Raw genomic sequence first — 23,613 nt, 5'->3', positions numbered from 1 at the left:
TAAGTAAAATAAAGATAATTCAGTAAATTCAGCGTATACCAAAAAACAGGTACTGTACCAAAACTTTCAATATTTCGTCTTTTATATAATAGTAAATTTTATTAAATAAACTTGTCTGTGATATTTAGAGAAGTTGTTTTATTTGAGAGAAATAAAAAGGTAACGTTTTATAGTTGATAACGACTTTTATTTCTTTTTCTATTATAATTCGATTACTAAGGGTATGATATTTAAAGAAATTGTTTTAATTTAGAAAAATAAAAAAGTTAACGTGTTATAATTGAAAATGATTTTTATTTGTTTTTCTAATATAATTCGATTCCTAATGCTAATAAAACTTTTAAGTAAAATAAGAATAATTCAGTAAATACCAAAAAACATGTACTGTACCCTACCAAAACTTTCAATGTTTTTTCTTTTATATAATAGTGATAGATAGGGCTGATAAATTGATTTAAGTAAATAAAATCTGAAACATATTGATACCGCCAGGTATTGTATTAGGGTTCGAGGATGAAAAGCAATTTGGATTCTCCTTCCGATATAGGGAAGCGTAGGCTAGAGGATGAGGATTCTAGCGGCAGTTACTGTAAAGACCTGAAGAGGAGCGATGTATGTGAATTTTTTATAATCATCCTCTATCATCTCAATTTTGTGTTGTATAATTTTGTGTTTATATGCGTATATGTATTGTAGAACTTTGAGCTCGGAGACTATCCTGTACCTTGGATGCACTATCCGCAATCTCCTGATGATCGCTTACAGTTTTATACCGGTGGTTCATTTGTCGCTAAAGTTTACGATATATCACGCACCTCCGAGAACCGTAAACCCGTAGGTTGGCTATGGCCCTTTACAACATAAGGAAGGTTAGTATGTTCATGTTTTCGGTATATATTATTCTATATTAAATTTTATTAAGAACATATTGTTCATGTTTTCGATATCCTGTTAGATTGCCTTGCTGTTACTCATTTTGTTATTATGCATACCTACAGGGTACAAACTTTTCTGTTGTCAAAGTCCTCATGGCAACTGCACAAAACACACCGGTTTACACTAAATATGTTACTTTTGAAGCTGAAACGAATTCGGGGCGTTCTGTTACCTTCCAAACTAAAATAATTGTTTTTCACCGCCCATGTCGCAAGATTCAGATTTTGTTTGTTAGGATCAAACCTGATTACAACAACTCCCAGCCTTCTGATTTGGATGACATTGCTGTCGTTGAAGAAGGCGCCCTCCTCTCTCGAGTCATCAATACATATACCACCGTATGTTTACGTGTTCCTTTAAACTTTTACCCTTGGCTTTACTTTCCTTTTTATTTGCACGTATATATACTATTCATATATTTGAATGTCTGATCATTGCAGGACTCGGGATTGGATTCTCAATTTAGTTTAGCCCTTTATCTCTCCCAGTTTGCTCTTGTTAGCCATGATGTTTTTGTGGTCCGTCTTTCATTCTCTACTACACCTAAGTAAATCTTTTTGTTTTTTTATTAAAAAATCCCATTAATTTTTATTATCTGAAGAATCTTTCTGAAATTATACATACAGTTGAAACAATTTCGTGTTGCAAAGCATGACATTGAGTCGCTCAAAGTTCTCCAGCTAGTAAAACTTGATTCCAGGGTTCCAAGTTACCTTATCACTTTTGAAGCTTCCCTGCTTGCTGAGACTGATAGGAAAAGTGTTGAAACCTTCGAGACAAAAATATGCATGCCTACCCTCTTCCCGACTACAACTATAGAGTTGAGTTCAGAAGCACGAGTGGTTACAGGTAACTTCCCCCTGTAATGAATCTTATTTTTCAATTTATCATGACGTGTATTTCTAGTTCTTGTTTTCTCACTGGACTTGTGTATAGACTTTGAAATTTTACACCTGTGAAATGTTAAATTTTCTGCTTTTACTGGTATAAATAAATTAGAAGATACTACGGAATCAAGGATTTGGCTGTTCATGTGAAATGTGAATATGTTGTTGCTTGTTGGATTTTGACCTTTTGTTTATAAATAAAATGTCTTGTTAGACCCCCTCCCTTCTTGTTACTGGTATATTGTTTGCTTGTCACCAGATTGAGTCTCAATTTTGTACACATATATGGTATTGGTTTTTTATTGTAATTATGATTTGAAAAAAAAAATCTCGAAACAGAGCTTGTATTATGAAGTTTATTGCGGAAAAGTTGGGAACTTGAATATTTTATGATTGCTATTTTTTTTGGCTTATAAGATTTATTAATAGGTATGTGCATGCTTGCATGTGTATTTATGATTGCTATTTTTTTTGGCTTATAAGATATATTAATAGGTATGTGCATGCTTGCATGTGTATTTATGTGTATTTTTTGAGTAGTAAGAGGTATTTGAAGGTGTTTTAAATTGTAGCTTGTTATCGAGTACCCAGCATGATCAATATTGATGTTTCTAGTGTCTTCAGTCCCAAATTCATTTTATTTCAACGTATATGTAGATGCTTTCTATCATGCCTGGTTTCATGTCAGCAAAGCAGCATATGTAGTTACCTTTTAACAATACTGAGCATCAAAGCAGTTCTAGCATGATGTGCTTTAAATTCGAAGTCATCTCAGTTTGATATTCAATATTAATGTTTTCCAGTCTAATGAAAACTCTGTTGTAATCTAGTACCTGGGTATAACAAGTAGTCAAGTACAAATACTGTTCTAAGTGTTTGTTAGCTAATGATTTGTACATTGGTCTTTTAGTATGTACTATGTAGTAATAAACCTGGCTCCCATAAATTATTATCGTGATATAGAAAATCGCAACTACAGGGGCATCAAGATTTTTAGCTGTTATATATGTTTTTTTGTAGAAGTCATGGTTGAATTGAGATTCTTAAGATTAATTGCATCTATGCAGTTTGAGTTATGTATTTTGGAAATCTGACCAAACAGGACATTGAAAGACTAGTTAGTTATATTGCCTTTTCTGGACATTTTTTACCTTCAGATATTGTTGACTATTGATGCATACTGATCGATAAGAGCTTGCTGTATCAATTGAGTTCTTCTAATTGCTTCCTGTAGTTGTGTAATTAGTGAATGTAGCATGTTATACATTACTGGTCTATATAATACTGGATAGATATATTCTTCTTTTTCTTGTTATGTAACACATACAGATGTAATCTATATGCTGGTTATGTTATTGTTGGTGACCATTGATGAATACTTCTGGATATTATTTTGAAAGAGATTACTGTATTGACTGAGGTATTCTGATTGTTTCCACCACAAATTATGTAATTAACCAATGTAGCATGTCGTGCATTACTTGTCAGTATTACATACGTTCATCTTTAGCTTGTTCTGTAATACATAGATTGGAATTAGTATGCTGGTTATATGCCTATACTTGATCTATTAGTAATCAAATGGTGTTCTCTATATGATAATCTCTCATTCTATGAAAATTCATGTATTCTTTGTAGTTTGCATGACTAATGTCTTGCTGTTTCTTTATGAAGCCTGATATTGATGCATCAGAAGTGAAGACTAATATGGATGCACCGGAAGTGAAACCACTAGACTTGTTTTGGAAGGTTTCGGTTATCTATGTTTAAATTTCTTGTTCAGAAACTTAATGTAGGAATAAAACATTTAAGTTGCTCGTGTTGGTAAACCTGCAAACAAGTTGGATCCTGTTATTACTTTATTGGGATGATGTTATGAACTTATGGTACTAACTATATTAAAACTTCAAACTAAATCTGGACTTGAATCACTTTCTGCAAATTCCAAGAATAGATTACAGTATGTATAATTCCTAGCAAGCCAGTTTTTGTAGCCATGTAAAAGTTTACGGGTGTCATGATTGCTTTCAAATAGTTAGAGGGAAAGCTTTAGATGAGGTGTTTTTTTTAATGGCAAGCTGCTGCTTATATCTCAGACAGACAGTTGAATGTCTTTCACTTAAAAAAATAAAATATTCAAGTATAGTGAAGTAAAATTTGTTTCAAATATATACGCATTCCTGTTTTTCTTGTCTATTATTTCCATGATTGTATGTCTGAAAAATGTTATATCTCATATTTGAGGCAAATTTATAAGTTGTATTCCTCTTTTATTACTTACTTTTTAAATCCATCCATCCATTACCTATATAGATTATGGCTTATATTATATATATGGCTTAACAATGTGTTTATTTAGTAAATTACTAATGTACCTTTATGCAATACATGTATCATATATTATGGCTTAACAAGGTATTTTATTCCAATTTAGTAAATTATTAATGTACCCTTTATGTAATACATGTAAAAAAATTTGTTAAAGAAATGTTTTTGTTGAGAATTGAACTGGTGACTTTAGTAAAAGTGATGTTTCTATGTATCTACTACCACTAATTCATATGGGCTTTTTGTTATTACCTCAAAAATCATTTCCTACGTGCACTGAAAACTTGGTCTCTATATTTTTTTTATCATTATTTTGTTTTATTCATGTTTAATATATTACTAATATAATTTTTATAATCTCTATGCAATAAAGAAAAAATGACAAAAATACCTCTTTTTTTAAACTTTGTGACAAGAATACCATTTTTTGGAATGTTCGGTCAAAAATACCTACCTAATCTGCATTTTAAAATTGGTTATTACTAATACGCATTTTAGAAATGGGTAACTTGTGTAAAAAAAAATTACAAAAAAAAAAAAAAAATTTGATACAGCATTCGTGAGATGCGTATCATGACTTTGTAATGCATGATACGCATGTCAAGAATGCGTATCATGATTTTACTTTTTTTTTTTAATTTTTTTTTGTTTTTTTTTTATTTTTTTAAATAATACTCATTTGTCAAATACGTAATAACCTTACCCATTTTTTGAAATGCGTATTAGAAATGTATTTTTGGCCATATCTTTCAAAAATGGGTATTCCTGTTAAATTTTCTAAAAAAAATGTATTTTTGGCCATCAACATGCAATACACATATACAAATATTGTTGAAAAAATATTTTTTTGAGAATTGAACATGTGACCTCGTGTTTGATTCCTATTTAGTAAATTGTAATGTATATAAAAAAATTGTTTAAAAAATATTTTTGTTGAGAATCGAACACAAGTTAGTAAAACTGATTATTGTGGGAATCTATTATCAGTACACCACCCTAAGTTTTTGTTATTACTTCAAAAATCATTTCCACGTCCACAAAAAATACAGTCTCTACACATCTGTTGAAAGAAGTACGTTGGTTTCTTTCTGGAGTACTTGGGTTCTGTTATAGTTGGTGTTTGCTACGCTTCTCAGTGGTCCTTAATGCTCGCCATTACCTCTGAAATATTTGGTGTGCTCCATTTGTGAACCATTTTTAACACCATCGCATTTGCTAGCCCCATCGGATCTTATGTAATGTCTGTTGGGGTGGCTGGCTATATATATGACAAAGAAGCATCAGGCCAGCAGACATGTTATGGCATTCATAGTTTTATGTTATCATTTTTCATCTTTGCTGGTGTTAGTCTTGTTGGGTCACTAGTTACCTTGATAATGTTTATGCGGACGAGGAGGTTTTACAGTAGGGTTCTTAACAGAATACGGCATTCCTCAAGAGGCTAGATGTATATTTGAGCTCAGGTCACTGTAAATCACCGATGTTATGAAAATCTGTATTCTACTGTTGCTAAAATCTGTTTCTGGTAGTTATGCCATTTCAGTTGACTCCTAAAACTTGAAGGCATATCATCTTGAAGCAATAAAGAAAACTTGCACAAGTGGTAGCAAATGTCAAGTTACATTAAATCTTTAAATGTATAGCTTTGTACCTGTGTATAGTGTATGAATCCTGATGCTGAGTTTTTGTTTTTAGTAGATAGAATTTATATCAGTTCATTGTATGAAGTAGACCTGGATATTTAAAAGATGTTGGACTTACTGCTGCCAGATGGCCGTCCATTCTTATTGAACAACATACTACATAACTGACTGACTTCACTTCCCTTTTAACTTATTAACGTTTCTTTGTACAGAGTGCCCAGTTGGGAGGTTGTCAGGTTGATCAATCTCATTACGACATCCTGTTCAATTTATGGTTTATCTCACTGTCTTACATTTTCTCAGAGAAGATCGTTTACAGGTAACTTGTGGATTGGCTATATATTTGAACTTGAGCTCAATTGAGTATTCAAGGCGGCACCTAACTTATACCTTCTCTGAAGAAGTAAATCCAAGTTAGTAGCTTTAATCTTTTGTTGTCAGTGGCATTTCTCTATAATTTGCGAGTTTATATATTTTTTAACCTCGGATATTACATATACTTCAGCTATGCAAATTTGATCTTGAGCTTTATTTGCTGCTGCTATTTTACAACGATTGTGATTCTTGAGCTATATTTACTGCTATTTTGCATCAATGGTGATTCTTAATCATTTTGCTCAATTTTGAGATATTAAGATGTTGACTGTTTACTGTTTACTGTTTAGGCCTGTAGACACACACATACACACACAGAGACTATCTTTAGGCTTGGAGGAAGGTGGGAAACCCTTTTCCAGTTTAAATGATTATGTTGGTGGTATGAACACAAGATGATTTACTTTACTTTACTTTGACATTGGTGGCACATATTGTTATACTTGGTGTTCTTATTACATTAATATCAACTCCCTTTTACATTGCAACCGAAACACAACATGAGGACTCCTTGAATACGTCAAGTACGTAACTGATAGGGTATAATAGACCCGGGTAGGTGTCAACCTGGACTAAAGGGAGGCAGGAGCAACCGACCTGCTAAGACCCCCCTCTCCCAGGCCAATCAAGCATAGGAGCCCAGGCCCGGGCCTATCCTACTTCCCGGATCCGGATCCGGCTGCATACCTGGATCCGGATCAGGGCCAAAACCACAGTGAGGGAGGTCCCAGCAAGCACATGCACATCCCACAACCCGCCAAGCAAAGGTACGTGGGCACATGACTATGACAGCTATCAACAACCAGCACACCAGAAAAGCACGGCGCGTGTCAGGGGCCGTTAGGACACTCTGGAGGTGGTCCTCCCCTGGACACATGTAAGCAATCCACCCAAGCCAGGCGTCCTCTGGTCCCAAGATCCAACGGCCCAGATTTAGAGGTAACTACCCCTAAACCCTACCTTGGGGCTATATATACCCCCAAGGCTGAAGGGTTTAGGGGTTGGAAAATAATTTCTCTTGCACTCACACACTCACATACACTCAAAAACATATAGCAGCCATCACATAAAAACACACATACACAGCAGCCTCTAAATTATATAAACGTATATCCCTTCATCTTCTCCAAAGCCTGTTCTCATTCTCACACCGGAGGCGCCGTGGGAGCCAAACCCCCTTCCGGTGTTGTTTTGCAGGCGCCCAACCTGCAGCTACACCTCTCTCACGCACAGAAGGTCCAGGAACGCCGACGGACGGAGCCGCCCGCTCACCGGAGTTATCATTTGGCGCTAGAAGGAGGGCATCCTTGGGTCTCGGTGCCCCTGGATTCATCTTCATCAGCAAACTCTTGAGAGAGTCCACTTTCAAACCTGTAAGAACATAAACAACCAAACCCTTTCTTGAATATGAGTTTTCATTTTGAACACGTTTGTATGAGCTTCTTGCTTTAGGCCGTGTTTGTGTGAGCCCGCTCTTGTTTGTTAAGTTTTAGTTGTTTAGGGTTTGATAGTCTTGGTAATCTCGAAGCCTGGGGTTTAATAGTCTTGGTGGTTTAAATCCCAGAACTGTTTTAGCTTGCGTATTTTCTTTTGTGTTCAAGAGCCTGCTGTTCTTGTTTGGTATTATTTTTAGCAAAACCCAGAAAGTTTGCTTGCTGTTATTCTGGACAATTTTTGTAATATTCAAAAAAGCAACCTCAGATCCACATTTGTAGCCTCAAATCTTGGTTAGTTGTTTGTACAATTGTGGTAATGGCAAGAGCAGGAAAAAGTACAGCTGGTAGGCCCTCCGCCAGTACCCACATTCAAGATCAAGACCCCTCTCAAGTTCAAGAACCTGGGGGAGACAGGGAAACCTTCCAGGAGCAACCACTGACACAGCATACTCCAATCAGGGATGCTAGAAATGTCATAGAGCTAAATCAGTACAAGTACACAAATGTTCCAGTGGCAGAGGAGCATATGGCTAACTTAACAAGCCATGAACTTGCTGAAGCAATCAGGCTCTACAGAGATGAACAAGCCCGGGCTCAGATGGAATTTGAGCAAGATGATGAGAAAGAAGAGTCCGGGGACTCTCAGCAATCCAGGAGATCTGTCTTCGACCGAATTGGGGCTAACGCAAAAAAGAATCAAAAGGAGCCTAGCAAGAAGGAGACGGAAGCAACCAGAAAGAAAAAGCTAGAAGAAATCAGAGAAAAGATAAGAAAAGAGGAGGAGGAAAAGCTGGAGCAAAAAATTCAGAAAAGAATGCAGATGGAGGAGGAGAGACTCCTAGCTAAAACAAAAGGAAAAAGAGCACGGAGGGACCCTACCCCCGAACTCATTTCCGATGACGAAGAGGAGGGTCAGAGAGACCTCAAGGAAATGATCTACGAGCTCCAGAGAAAAATGGAGAAAGAATCCGGGGTGGAAGTTGGGGAAACCCTCACGCCCTTCAGCCACTCCCTAGAAGCCATCCCCCGACAGAAAAATCTCAAACACTACAACTTCGATTCTTTCGATGGGCTGGGGGATCCGGAAGAGCACCTCAACTATTTCGAACAGATAGCCCAGATATACTATTACAATGACTTGACGAAATCCAGATTCTTCGCTTCGACCCTCAAAGGGGGGGCTCAAAGATGGTTCAGCAGAATCCCATCAAGAAGCATCCACTCCTGGAAAGAATTCAGAGAAGCCTTCCTTAGAAGATTCAGAGCTAATAAAACACATGAAATGCACATGTGCCACCTGGAGACAATCCGCCAGTACGATAACGAAGCACTCTCAGCCTACATGCGGAGGTTCCAGGAAGCCATCAACAAAGTTTCGAATCTAGATGAAAGGGAGGCTCTAAGCATATTTCGAAGAAACCTGGATCCAGAACACAACGAGAGATATATTGTGGAATTGATAAACAAGGAACCCCAAAGCCTGGCCGCTACTTATTCTATGGCAGCCCGGTTCATAAAAGAAACGGATGTTCTCCAGGCAATGAGAATGACTCGGAATGGAGGGAACAGGAACAAATCTTCTGATGACCGACCGAAAGGGGGTTACCATCAGGAGAAAAAGTTCAAACAAAGCAACCAAACCCAGCAAACAAACGTTGTACAAAACACCCCAATATTCCAAAGATTGGGTCCTAAAACAGAATCCAAAAGTGATCCCGGTCCCCCTAGGCAGCAAAGGGAGCCTAGGCAAGAGCCAGAGTGGACACAACTAAACATGACCCGGGAAGAGATACTGAAGGAGATCAAGGAAAAGCCATTCTACTATCCTCCAAAGCCAATGCAGACTCCCCCAGAGAGCAGGCCTTACAACAGGCAGTGCGACTATCATGAAACCCATGGACACAAGACTGAGAATTGTCTCTCTCTAAAATACTTCATTGAAGATCAAGTCAAGAAAGGCAACCTCAATCAATATATCTCAAGGGAGAAAAATCAGAGAGAGGAAAGGCCAAGAAAAGGTAAGAATGTGGTAAATGTGGTCCTGGGAGGCTCGCACTCTCCCCCTAGGAGCCCGGGCTCAGGGGATGAGGTATTCTCAATCCAATCCTACCCGGAGATGATGATCTCATTCAGCAGCAAGGATTATGAAGGAGTCAACCCGAATCACAATGAAGTCTTGGTTGTAACACTTGATATCTTTGACAACGAAGTAAGAAGGATGTTGATCGATAATGGATCCTCAGTAAATATACTCTTCAAGCATACTGTGGACAGGATGAAGCTTGGGAGCGTACGCTCCAATGAATGCCAAGAGGACCCTCTGTATGGGTTCGGGAACAACTTGGTCCCGATCCAAGGAACTTTGTACTTTCCAGTAATGTTTGGATCGGCCCCAAACCAAGTTACCCATGTGATTAAGTTCTACGTGATCAATACTCCCTCATCTTACAACGGCATAATTGGGCGCTCAGCCTTGACCAGGATCCAAGCAATCACCTCCATATCATATTTGAAAATCAAGTTCCCAACCCCAACCGGGGTAGGAGAAATCAAGGGAGACTATGAGGTAGCTGAAAGATGTTATAGTCAGGCTCTGGTAATGGCTGAGACCCATCAAGACAACAAGAGAAAGGCTGTCGTGCTCCGGAAACAGCAAAGTATTAAGAAACATCGCAAACAATCAAGGGATGATGGGAGAAAAGAAGTTCAGGTCATAGAGACCCTCTCAGATCCAAAAGCGACCAAACAAGGCTCAGAAGAGCAAAAAAGCAACCAAGTCACAAAGGGGATTGAATTGGGCCTAGGCATTGACCAAACCAACCCTACTGTGCAAGCAACCAACCCAGAAATAACTGAAGAAAGAGACAATAAAGAGATGACAGCCCAGGCTCAGATTTATATGAAAAAGAACACAGAGGCTCGGATCCAAAAGATGGTATCAGATACGGATCAATCCAAGATAGAGGTCGCTGTTGAAACAGAAACAATTCTGATCAGCACGAGCGATCCTTCAAAAAAGATAAAGATAGGATCCGGGCTCGAGGCTAATTTCAGAAAAGACTTGGTGTCACTACTCCAAGGGTACTCTGATATATTCGTTTGGACCCCGAAAGAAATGCCCGGGTTGGATGAATCCATAGCGATGCATAGCTTGAACGTCAACCCAGAAAGGAAGCCAGTCAAGCAAAAGAGAAGAAATTTTGCCCCGGAAAGGCAAAAAGCAATCGATGAAGAAATTGAGAAACTACTGACAGCTGGAATAATATGCGAAGTCAAATACCCAGAATGGCTGGCAAATGTAGTGATGGTGAAAAAAACAAACGGAAAGTGGAGAATGTGTATCGATTACACAGACTTGAACAGTGCATGCCCAAAAGACCCTTACCCTTTGCCAAATATTGATCAATTGATCGATGCAACCTCTGGGCATGTGATGCTAAGTTTCATGAACGCCTACTCGGGGTACAACCAGATCAAGATGAATCCCAGAGACATTTTAAAGACAGCCTTCATCACCCACAGGGCGGTCTATGCCTATGTAATGATGCCGTTCGGATTGACTAATGCGGGAACAACATATCAAAGGGCAATGAATAAAATCTTCAAGGACCAGATTGGAAGGAACCTGGAATCCTATGTGGACGATATGATTGCAAAATCCACAAGCGTCCCCGGGCACATAGGAGACCTGAGAGAATGCTTCGATAACTTGAGAAAATACTCACTCAGGCTCAATCCAGAAAAATGCACATTTGGAGTAGGGGCAGGAAAATTCCTTGGATTCATGATAAGCAACCGAGGAATTGAAGCCAACCCAGAAAAGATAAAGGCAATTCAAGAGATGAAGGCTCCCAGAACACAAAAAGATGTGCAGAAGCTAGCAGGATCGCTAGCAGCACTCAGAAGATTCATCTCCAAGCTAGCTGAGAGATGCCTACCCTTCTTTGACCTATTAAAAGGAGCAACCAACAAGAGAGAAGTTAATTGGAGCCCGGAATGCCAAAGCGCATTTGAAGAAATCAAAAGGTACCTTTCTCAACCCCCTGTGTTAACAAAAGCTCAACCCGGGGAACCCCTATCCCTTTACCTGTCAGCAGGGGCCCTGGCAGTTGGAGCAGCCTTGATCAGGGAAGAGAATGGCAAACAGTAACCAGTTTATTATGTGAGCCAAGTGCTAAAAGATGCAGAGACCCGGTACCCGAGGCTAGAAAAGTTTGCTTATGTCTTAGTCACAGCATCCAGGAAACTCAGACACTACTTCCAGGGAAGGGAGATACGAGTTGTAACAAATCAACCATTAAGGAAGATAATACACAAGCCAGATGTCTCAGGGAGATTGGTAAATTGGTCAGTTGAGCTAAGTCAGTTCAATCTAAGTTTCATTCCTAGAACAGCAATCAAAGCCCAGGCTCTAGCTGATTTCATCATAGAATGCAATTTCCCAGAAGAAGAGCCCGTTCCCATGAGCATTGACCCTGAGAGAAACACAGATCAAGAAATAGAAGCCTGGGCTCTCAAAGTCGATGGTTCTTTAACAAATGAGAGATCGGGAGCAGGGCTCATCCTAAAGAGCCCATAAGGGTTCACAATCCAAACAGCAATCTCATTCGTATTCTCAGCAACAAACAACCAGGCAGAGTACGAGGCCTTGATTACAGGATTGAAGCTAGCAAGAACACTCAGGATTCAGAATCTCAAAATCTACAGCGACTCTCAGATCGTCGTAAAGCAAACAAATGGCGAGTAAATAGCTAAGGATCCAGTTCTAGCCAAGTACCAGGCTCTGGTCCAAAGCTACCTAACCTCCATACCAAAAATCCAAGTCATCCAAATCAACAGAGAGGAGAATTCAGAAGCTGATGCATTGTCTAAACTTGTTCAAAATTCGTCAGACCTGGATTGCTCCGTCTACTTCGAAGAATTACAGAAACCAAGCACAGAATCTGAGGAAGTCATGGAGATAAAAAACAGTCTGAATTGGATGACTCCATTCATTAACTACTTGGAGAAGGGAGAGCTCCCGGAGGATAAAGGCAAGGCTCAAAGGATAAAGGCAAAATCTTCGAAATTCTTCATGGAAGAGGGAATACTCTATCACCGGACCTTTTCCTCCCCAATCCTCAAGTGCATAGGCCCAGGAGAGGCACAATATTGCCTCATGGAAGTTCACGAAGAAATCTGCGGGGACCACATGTCCGCAAAAGCACTAGCTCACAAAATCATAAGGCAGGGGTACTACTGGCCTACTATCCACCAGGATTCAATAGACTTTGTGAAAAAATGCAAGGAATGCCAACTCTTCAGCAATGTGACACGGATGAGCCCAGTACTACCCTCCTCAGTCTTGTCACCAATCCCATTTGCCGTATGGGGGATTGATATCATGGGACCATTTCCCAGAGCCAGAGGAGACCTCAGGTACTTACTAGTCTCAATTGACTATATGACAAAATGGGTAGAGGCAAAGGCAATGAGAACAATAAACCAACAAGACTGCATCAAGTTCATGGACAACATATTGATGAGGTTTGGAATCCCGAGAGTACTTGTCTCAGATAATGGTCCGCAGTTCATCGGTTCAGAATTTGAATCCTACCTTCAAGAAAGGGGCATCCGACATAAGAAGTCATCTGTAGCCTACCCTCAAGGAAATGGCCAAGTTGAGGTAACTAATCGAATACTTCTCAGGGGGATAGAGAAGAGACTCAGGGAAAGCAAAACAAAATGGCCAGAAGAATTGCCTAATGTACTCTGGGCATACAGAACAAGCCCCAGAACAAGCACAGGAGAAACCCCCTTCAAGCTGGCTTATGGAACTGAAGCCATGCTACCAATTGAAGTAGGATCCCCCTCCCATCGAGCAATCAACTTTGATGAAATAGCAAACGAGGCGGGGCTCAGAACGAATATTGAGCTAATTGATGAAGTTCGAGACCAGGCAGTGGCAAGAATGGAAAAGTATAAGCAGAAAACAAGAGAGCACTTCAGCAAGAAGTCCCGGGTCAAAAACTTTCAAGTAGGAGATCTGGTCCTTCGAGACACAGAAGCTTCAGACCCCACTAATACTGGAAAGCTAATGCCAAAGTGGGAAGGCCCATACAAAGTCAAGGAAGTTCTAAGGCCAGGAACATACAAGCTCATGAACATGGATGAGTCTGAAGTACCAAATACATGGCATGGACTCAGGCTCAGAAAGTTTTACCAGTAAAAAAAAAAAAGCAACCAAAAGCAACCAGAACTTGTAGCCTATGTCAAGCAACCAATCTATGACAATGCATTTTGTATGAAAAAATTTGCAAATCAATGAAAAGAATTTTCCTTTCTTAGAAAGTTGTTACTTTTAAATTACCAGTTATGGAAGCAAAAAACAACCCGGGTACGTTTTCATACCCGGGTTGGAAGCAAAAAACAAAGGCAACCACTATTTGCTTAGAAAATTTCTAAGTAAATGGAGCAATCACCAATCCGGATTAAACATACCCGGATTGAAATCAAAGTTAAAAGCAAAAAACAACCCGGATAAGCATTCAAATCCGGGTTGCAAACAACCATTATGTACTTAGGTAACCCTCCAAGTACATAAAGCAAAAATGCAAACACCAACCCGGATAACAATCCGAATCCGGGTTGAAAACAACAATTACCTAAAGCAAAAGAGCAAACAACAACCCGGATAAGCATTCAGATCTGGGTTGCAAACAACCATTATACACATATTTCTTAAGTTCATAAAGCAAAAAAGCAAACATCAACCCGGGTGGTTCATATACCCGGATTAAAAGCAAATTTAAAAGCAAAAAACAGCCCGGATTAGCACTCAAATCCAAGTTACAAATAACCATTATGCACTTGTATTTCCCCAAGTACATAAATCAAAAAATAACACTTCAACCCAGGTGGGTATCATACCCGGATCGAAAAAATTTCAACAGCAAATCCGGATACAACTTCATACCCGGAACAATCCGGATATAAAGCCCATCCGGATCGGGGGGCATTGCCACAACCTGAATCAGGATCATTTGCGCAATAGAGCCAGGATCCAGATTGCTCATAAAAATAAAAACAGATGAAAGAAAAGCAAATATTTTCTACGACGGAAGAAAGGTTCAAAGCAGGATCCGGATCGCCATCGATCCGGAATAAATCCAAATATTACATATAGTTCATATCAAAGTACGAAATCAAGAAATCCTAGAAATGAAATTACATGGGCGGGGCCCGAGAAGCTTTGCAAAGCTGGTCCGGATCTAGAGGAAGCTGGGGCTCGGACCATCATAGGGTTCCGGTTCTCCTTCACCCTGCTCAACCGCAGCCTTTGCAGCAAGGAACTCTTGAATAAAGCTTTCCCAGGAAGCTAAGGGGTCAGTCTTTATATGGCGCTCGGCAACAATCCAGGACCTGCGCACCTCGGGAACCCCGGCCTGAGCAACCTCGAAGTCATAAACATCGCTAGCCTTAAACTCAGCAATGATGGCCTCCTTATTCAGATTCTCTTTAGCAGCAAGTTCGGCCTTGAGCCTCTCAACTTCCTGGGCCAGCCCCTCAGCCCGGGTTTCGGAGTTCTTCAACTTCTCATTCAACCCGGCCTCCACCACCCGGAACCCCTCCCAGGCCTCTTCCAGCTCACCCCTCAGGGAATCAGAAAGCATCTTCTCAGCTTTAGTCTGATTGTTAGCCTCCTTGAGCTCAGTGAAGGCAACGTCGAAGCAGATGGACATCGCACTCCCAAGCTGAGAAACAAAAAAAAAGAAGAATATTATTGCAAGGGAAAAGTGGATTGGGGGGCATAATCCGGAACTACGGGCTTAAAAATTCAGAAGTTACCTGCCCCCATTGGCCTGTGACCCTCTTCAAGGCAGCAGCCATGTTGTAGCCCTCAACCTCCTCCCAATCTTCCTCGGAGGGGATACTGGACATGAACCCAGCCAGATCGATAAGGCTCTTTGTCCCTATCCGGATAGGGACCCCATCCGGTCCCTTCCCTTCCGAATCATATATGACCCGGTCAGCAACAACGGCCTTTCCGCGAGGAGGCTTTCCCGGGACGGACTTCCTCTTCTGGGAAGGAGGCTCTTCGTCAGATATGTCCTGGACGTCCGGGTCCTTGCCCAAGGGCACATTGCCCGGATCATGAACATTCTGGGGTGCCGAAGACTCGGCTCCACCCTCTGCGTCAGCAGACCCGGATCCGGTCCCAGGAGCCCCTTTTGTTGTCTTATATGCCAGTCCTAATGAGTTAAAAGCTGTTGCATAGGCTGAAGAAGACATTATGCCCCGGGATGCAGGGTTGTAATGCGGCAAACCTGAAAAATGGAAAAGGAAAACTATCAGTATATGATTGATAAAAATGTAAAAACTACCAAATCCGAAAATAAAATACTGCAGTAAGCCCGGACCATGTCAAGACGTTTTTTGCAAATCAGCTACAAGTAAAAAACCAAAAGGTACGTTGATCCGGACCAAAAATTACAAGTTACAAGCAAAAGAAAGGTAATCCGGTTCTCCAAGCTTGGATGGAGACCCGGATCAAAAAAAAACATGTTAAAAAAGAACTTACAGCCAAGTTGGAACATGAGTTTATGGTTCATAAATGTATCCCGGGTTGGCTGGAACCCGAGACTACCACAAAATTTCCTAATTTGATCCACAGCCTCCCCCTCTAACATCTCTGGGTTGAACTTGGTCTTAACATCCCCAGCTGTAAAATAAGGAAGATACTCCAAATCGTACCCCTTCAACATCAGTATCTCCCCATTCCAATGCTTCAAAGAAGTCTGGTGCATAACTGGTTTGGACCTACCCGGACCGAATCCGCACTCTGCTGCCCGGAACCTCAGCTCGTAGAAAGGTTTCTGGCTTGACCTAGAAAGGTAAAAAATCTGGTGGAACAACTTGAAGGTAGGAAGGAGCCCGGACTTGTTACAGCAAGCTATGAACCAGGTCATAGACTTGATCCCATTCGGAGTTATCTGCATAGGAGAAATCCTGTAGACATACTTACAAAGGTGCTTCAGAAAAATGTGCCACCGGGGGCTCCACCCGGACCTTAGATGCTCCAGCCAAACCGGAACAAAACCATCCGCTGGACGATGGAAGATCCTCTCATACGGTTCGGGCCACCTCCAAGCAATATCACTAGTCAATTGAAAAGCAGCCCGGATCGCCTTGTCCATATCACCCGGGTCAGCCTCAGCATGAAAATCCTTCAACTGGTAATGATCCCGGTTGATCCCAAACGAAGCAAAAGCTGCCTCAAGAGCACCCTGATCATAAGCGCCCGGGTGGCCATCCTCGTGCCTCTCATATCTAACCCGGGTATAGTATATGCTATCTTCAAACCCAGGTGGCTTCCTAACAAAGTGATATTTAATATCGGACCAACGGCCATCCGGAGTGAAAATGACAGAGTTCTCTGGGAGCCTCTTGAACCGGAAGCTCGTAATCGTTCCCACAGACCCGGACCCCTTTCTAACCATCTCGCCCCGGATCTGTTCTCTACCAGACGAATCCGGATCACTCTCTTCATCAGAAAAGTTTGGATAGCAATTATACACTTTCCTAGCTCGCTCTTTGGTCCGGACCATATACCTATTAAATTGAAGGTCAGTTAGTCTGTGCCCTACAGATTTTATTTTTCTTACTAAGTGGTCCGGATCAGGTACGTTATGTTAATTTTATCATAACCTAATGATCCGGACCACCAATGCAAGTCCAACCCGGAAAAACATCAACGATCCGGATCATGTTAACTACAATCCACAAAATCAAACCACAATGGACCCGGATCTTGATGACAAGAACCCAGATCCGGATCCATAGAAACAGAAAACTTGAAACAAAACCCATATACCCGGATCCCAACGGCAAATACCCATGCCCGGCTCAAAAGCAACCAAAAACAGATAAAACCTAAGTTATACAATCCTACCATAAACCTCCCCCAAATCCGGGTCCTACACCCCAACCCGGATCAAAATCAAAACAATTACCCACAAACAGTTATCACAAGAATCAAACAGCAAAATCCACCCCTCTTTACATATACACACAAATTTCCTTATCAAGAACATGAAGAACAGCTTTGCAAAACCCAGAAAATTGACAAGTAAAAAAGCCGAAATCAAACCCAAACAACACACAAAATACAGATTTAAACACACAAAACCGTAAAACAAACATGTCCACCACAAAAATGAATCAAAAACAACTCTACCACTAAATCGGAGCACACAAAAACTCGAAAATAAACCGCAAGAAGTCGAAAGAGAAAAAGCAAGAAGAAGAAAGGCTTACAGATTTGTTGAACACGAGAGCGAGAAAAGGCAGAACGGCGGTGGAAATGGCGAAGAAACTCCAAGACTTCGAAGAACTCCGAGAGATTTGAAAGAGAGAATAAAAAGGCAATGAGACTTTTCATTTTTTGGGTGGAAATAAAAAATGAAATGTAAGGGGGGAGGCAGCCTTTTATAGGCCCCGGAGAGTAACTCCCCTGCCACGTGGCACCCAAACACTGGTTCACCCAGCAGTTACAAAAAAAAAAAATATATATATACACATTAAACCGCATTAAACCCCATAATCATTATGGGGGCGACTTTCTAGGAATACAACTGTCGAAATTCAAATTCATGGGGGGAAATTGAGAGAAAAATGTTATAAATTCTGAAAAATTTGGCAGAACCTGAAGCAACCTACCCGGATCCCGAACGACTACCCGGGATCAACCACTAGCAGGAATTCTTTCTGAAGCAACTATTCTACCTTAATCCGGATTGACATCTACCAAACCAGATCCGGATTGGGAGGCAACCAGGAGCATAAATTTTTCCAAGGCATCAACCACTCTACCTTAATCCGGATTGGTATCAATTACACCAGATCCGGATTGGGGGCCAACCAGGGGCAGAAATTTTTCATAAGCAACTATTCTACCTTAATCCGGATTGGCATCCATTACACCAGATCCGGATTGGGGGGCAACCAGGGGCAGAAATTTTTTTTTAGCAACTATTCTACCTTAATCCGGATCGGTATCAATTACACCAGATCCGGATTGGGGGGCAACCAGGAGCATAAATTTTTCATAAGCAACTATTCTACCTTAATCCGGATTGACATCTACCACACCAGATCCGGATTGGGGGTCAACCAGGGGCATAAATTTTTCTAAGCCAAATATGCGATCCTAATCTACTCCCTCATCCAGAAAATCTACATAAGGGAGTGAGGGGCAAATGATAGGGTATAATAGACCCGGGTAGGTGTCAACCTGGACTAAAGGGAGGCAGGATCAACCGACCTGCTAAGACCCCCCTCTCCCAGGCCAATCAAGCATAGGAGCCCAGGCCCGGGCCTATCCTACTTCCCGGATCCGGATCCGCCTGCATACCCGGATCCGGATCAGGGCCAAAACCACAGTGAGGGAGGTCCCAGCAAGCACATGCACATCCCACAACCCGCCAAGCAAAGGTACGTGGGCACATGACTATGACAGCTATCAACAACCAGCACACCAGAAAAGCACGGCGCGTGTCAGGGGCCGTTAGGACACTCTGGAGGTGGTCCTCCCCTGGACACATGTAAGCAATCCACCCAAGCCAGGCGTCCTCTGGTCCCAAGATCCAACGGCCCAGATTTAGAGGTAACTACCCCTAAACCCTACCTTGGGGCTATATATACCCCCAAGGCTGAAGGATTTAGGGGTTGGAAAATAATTTCTCTTGCACTCACACACTCACATACACTCAAAAACATATAGCAGCCATCACATAAAAACACACATACACAGCAGCCTCTAAATTATATAAACGTATATCCCTTCATATTCTCCAAAGCCTGTTTTCATTCTCACACCGGAGGCGCCGTGGGAGCCAAACCCCCCTTCCGGTGTTGTTTTGCAAGCGCCCAACCTGCAGCTACACCTCTCTCACGCACAGAAGGTCCAGGAACGCCGACGGACGGAGCCGCCCGCTCACCGGAGTTATCAGTAACGATTGCAGTCTTGCAGATGATCAGAAGTGTACTAGCGATACAGATTGCAATCGGCAGAGAATCTAAATTTGTTCCGAGCCATGCGCAGCAGTACTGTGTGGTTTCTATTTTTTGCCACATCATGTGGCATGGGGTCAGGACTTGCCTTAATAAACAATATCAGCCGAATAGGAGAAGCTTTAGGCTTTTCGAAGTTTGAGACAAACACTTTGGTTTGCTTGTGGAGTATCTGGAATATCTTGGTCGTTTTGGAGCCTGAAATATATCAGATTACTTGTTAAATATAAAAGGATGGGCAAGGCCATTGCTCATGGCCCTGACATTGTTAATCATGAGCGGTGGTCATTCCATAATTGCTTCTGGCACTTTATATGTTGAATCAGTTCTAGTGGGTGTTTGCTATGGCTCGCAGTGGTCACTGATGCCCACGATTGTTTCTGAGATCTTTGGTGTGCATCTAGGAACAATATTTAACACAATTACAACTGCTTGTCCTTTGGGATCGTATGTTCTGTCTGTGGGAGTAACAATATTTACAAAATACAGTCAAGAAAGGACAATGCATTCTCTTACTTTTAATTAGTTACCCTAAGGATTAGCTAGGATAAAGTTTGAAACAAAATATATTATAAATAGTGTTAGGTTGGAGTTTGATTTTAAGAGATCCATGAATGTTGCGGTATTCGATTGCCTCAAGAAATGCCCCGCGCTACAAGATTAAGTAAAATTTCATATCGCAGGTGATTTGTATTCGATTGCCTCAAGAAATGCCCCGCGCTACAAGATTAAGTAAAATTTCATATCGCAGGTGATTTCCCCCCACCCCCTTTTTACACTGTATAACTGTTTAATTAACACTAATAATTCGGACCGTATAACTGTTTAATTAACACTAATAATTTGGATTATTGTTAATGTTGATTATTATCTCTATAATCAATTATTGGGCTTAATGGTCGGCTTAATTTTCTGATTATTTTATGTATTAAGTGGGCTTGATTGAGCGGATCTGATTGTTTTATGTACTAAGTGGGCTTAATTGAGCGGATCTGATTGTTTTTATGTACTAATTGGGCTTTTAATTACTCATGATTTGTTTTTATGTGCTAATGATGGGCTTAATTACCTCAGATATTTGCTGGGCTATCGTCGGTAGTTTTTGTTGGTGCTGTGTCTACGACTAGGAGTACAACTGGGGTTCGAACAATTTTGGCAACTCAAGATTTAATTGATAATCTTTTTCCTAATTACCCTGAGGGAGCTGCTAGAGACTTGAATGGGAATGAAAGATTTGATGTGTTTGGTTCTTGCGGTATGCTACCTGAGTGTGTTTTGAAATATGTTAAATTTTTTGGCATAATGCATGAGGTAGATTATGAATATACCTGAGTGGAATGATTTTGTGCTGTCTTATTGGGATTAATGACTTCAGAGATGAAAATGAACTTGCTGACTTCAGAGATGAAACTGAACCTACTCAGGATTAATGATGCTGTTAAAGACGCAACTTCAACTGAGTCAGCAAGTGTTGCTAACGAGAATGGAGTTCTTGATGCTGATGCCTTGTTGTCATGGATATATACAGGTTCTGCTAGTAGGAATGAATTGACTCACTGGATGTGTACAAAAGAACAGAAAGCAAGTGAAGGGATGGAATTCCTTTAAAATTACGAAAAGCAATTTCAACTGTTGCAAACTCTATGTGATAGGAAAATGGGGCATTTGACTCATGAAAAAGCATTGCAATCTGCAGAGGACATGTGTATTGAAGAAGGTAAGAGAAGGGATCATGCAGTTCATCAAAGTTATGTGTCTGTGCTAAGGAAGCGGCAAAAAGAGCTCACTGAAAGTGAAATTGATGTTATGTCTACCGATAGAAGGTATGAGTTGAATGTAATATCTAATATTCTTAATGAGGCAGAATCTGAGAATGCCAAACAGATGAAATTGGAAGATTTTATAATGGGCAACATGGGTAGTGATGTATCTGTCGTGGTACCTGGTAAAGAGAACAAGCGGATGATGAAGAAGTTTCTGCATCAAAAGGACTCCTGGATCTTGGGTGAAATTCACAGGCTGAAAGAACAGTCATCGGACGGGGTTAGTGTGACATTTCATTATTACACAAGTTATATGCACAGTACTACAGTAGTTCCTCCTTACCTCACTTCCTCAATATTGCAGTTTAAAAAAACTGAAGAGAAGCTTCTGCAAAGTGTGCTGAGATGCATAATCTAAAAGGTCAGCTTGAGGCTGCATCTGCTCACGATTATCGATTGATATTAGTACCTCTCCTGAAATTATTCACCCCGGTGTGTAATTATTTGTGTTGTGTATGTGATGTTCTCCCATTTGTATCTACTTAAGTTCCAACTGATTATCTGTATTCTGTGCTAATATAATCATGTTCAGGAACACTTGGAGGAGCTAGCAGAAAAGTATGCTACGGATAAATCTGATGCTGCTAGAGAAGCATTTTTGGCAGAAGTTGCTCTTGATTTTAAAAAGCACATTGTCAATGGAAATGATGGTGCAAGACATGACAAGTCTAAGGAGAAGAAGAATAATAAAGACTCAAGAAAAGCAAAGGATGTCACCTTGTCAATATTTTTAACTCACCTTGTCAATATTTGTGTGGCAGCAGCTATCTGTCATTGGAATGCGATAAACGCCATCTTTCCCATGAACCTGCTATTGGTGGAAGTGGTGTTGACTTGGGTTATAATGAAGAAGAATCTGAAGACAGGAAACTCCAAGTTGAAGCAGAGGTAAGAAAGCTCGAAGAAACTTTAGAGTGTCAAAGGATGATAGAAAATCAGGCTAAAGGGCAGGCAAGTGTCCTAATGCTGTGAAATATGTTGGCCCTCTGTTTCTTTGAAGTATAAGCAGATAGGACTGTAGTTCATTGTTATGATCAGATTCTGCATGAGAATTTTCACTTTGAAAGCAGACTTATATACTTGTACCCAGGTTCCCTTGAGTCAGAGGTGGGGCACTGGATTTTGTAACAGTGTAGGACATGTGCCCGGAGAGACTGGCGGTGAAGCAGTTCACAAGATTTACATCACCCACAGCAATCATAATGATCAGATAATTACACCAAGTCAGTCATCAATTATGAGGATAATAAAATTATTGTATCAGTATTAGAAGTTAATGTATTCTCTTCTGCTAGGCTTATCTAATGGAGTTGGAGAAGGTGGAAGAGTCAAGTGTAATTTGTGATTTTTATATATTTGAAATTTATTTTACATGTCTTTAACTCCAGCGTTTTTTTCTACAATAAATGGCCTAAAAGTTATACTTCAGATTTGTAGAGGATTTTAGCTTGTGACTGCATGGGATCAATCGTACACTCTTCTTTATTTTGGTTTCAATAATGTCTGATATGGTGATGATTGGTTTACATTTTGTTAGATGATGCTTATATGGTGAATGGAACAAAGACCCTAAGACAATTCAATTGCGTGCAGAGGAGGATGCTTAATTAAATCTATTAATTTTTTATTTTTCACTTTTAAAAAACTAATTTTTCAGAGACAATTTTTTAAGATAAACAATATTTATTGACGGAAATAATATTATTTGCTCTAAAATACCGTACAAATATTTTGAATTATTTAAATAAAAATTAAATCTGCACTATATTGTAGCATTTGATTTCAATGCATTTTACGCTATTTAAAGAAAAAAATATCTTGTTCAGTAATTTGAAAAAATTAATCAGTTCAACTAATATTTATAAAACTTTATCAAATTGAAATTATTTAATTTTAGGAGAATAGTATGCAATATTATAAAATTATTATAAGAAAAAATATTAGAGTCGTAAATGAAAAAACTTAAAAATGGTTTTAATAATGATATAATTATAATTTTTGTTCTTCGAATTCTTGAAAAAAATGATGAATATCAATAATAAGTCATTACAATATAGAATTAATTATTATGTAACAACTGTAACTTTGCTCGGTTGAGTACAAATTGAGTAAGTTAATTGTAAGTTAGTACCGA

The 23,613-nt window shown here is 40.1% G+C and overlaps 2 protein-coding genes across 3 annotated transcripts; both read left to right on the top strand.

Annotated features, from left to right (window-relative positions):
* Window positions 1-841: 841 nt before the first annotated feature.
* Window positions 842-4,103, top strand: LOC141661487 (uncharacterized). The gene is made up of 5 exons (XM_074468502.1): window positions 842-869; window positions 999-1,274; window positions 1,377-1,454; window positions 1,563-1,785; window positions 3,498-4,103. Exons 1-5 carry the CDS (start codon window positions 846-848, stop codon window positions 3,500-3,502), a joined length of 606 nt encoding a protein of 201 aa, XP_074324603.1. The 5' UTR covers window positions 842-845; the 3' UTR covers window positions 3,503-4,103.
* A 1,051-nt stretch (window positions 4,104-5,154) lies between these two features.
* LOC141661477 (uncharacterized) lies at window positions 5,155-22,881 on the top strand. 2 transcript variants are annotated; one of them, XM_074468493.1, is made up of 4 exons: window positions 5,155-6,207; window positions 20,731-21,699; window positions 21,784-21,911; window positions 22,012-22,881. In XM_074468493.1, exons 2-3 carry the CDS (start codon window positions 21,313-21,315, stop codon window positions 21,835-21,837), a joined length of 441 nt encoding a protein of 146 aa, XP_074324594.1. In that variant the 5' UTR covers window positions 5,155-6,207; window positions 20,731-21,312; the 3' UTR covers window positions 21,838-21,911; window positions 22,012-22,881. The 2 variants fall into 2 exon arrangements, 1 of the variants encoding a protein (XP_074324594.1); XR_012549966.1 differs by lacking the exon at window positions 5,155-6,207 and adding an exon at window positions 19,673-20,339 and having other exon boundaries at window positions 20,731-21,911.
* The last annotated feature ends 732 nt before the right edge of the window (window positions 22,882-23,613 follow it).

Source organism: Apium graveolens, chromosome 5, assembly GCF_009905375.1.
Source record: "Apium graveolens cultivar Ventura chromosome 5, ASM990537v1, whole genome shotgun sequence".
NCBI lineage: Eukaryota > Viridiplantae > Streptophyta > Magnoliopsida > Apiales > Apiaceae > Apium > Apium graveolens.
This window is presented reverse-complemented; position numbering and strand designations above follow the sequence as displayed.

Coding starts and splice junctions, on each gene's coding strand:
- LOC141661487 (XM_074468502.1), top strand. CDS start 846: ATGGCCCTTTACAACATAAGGAAG. Junction 870..998: donor CCCTTTACAACATAAGGAAG/GTTAGTATGTTC, acceptor GCATACCTACAG/GGTACAAACTTTTCTGTTGT. Junction 1,455..1,562: donor TTAGCCATGATGTTTTTGTG/GTCCGTCTTTCA, acceptor TTATACATACAG/TTGAAACAATTTCGTGTTGC.
- LOC141661477 (XM_074468493.1), top strand. CDS start 21,313: ATGGGGCATTTGACTCATGAAAAAGCATTGCAATCTGCAGAGGACATG. Junction 21,700..21,783: donor AAGAACAGTCATCGGACGGG/GTTAGTGTGACA, acceptor TCAATATTGCAG/TTTAAAAAAACTGAAGAGAA.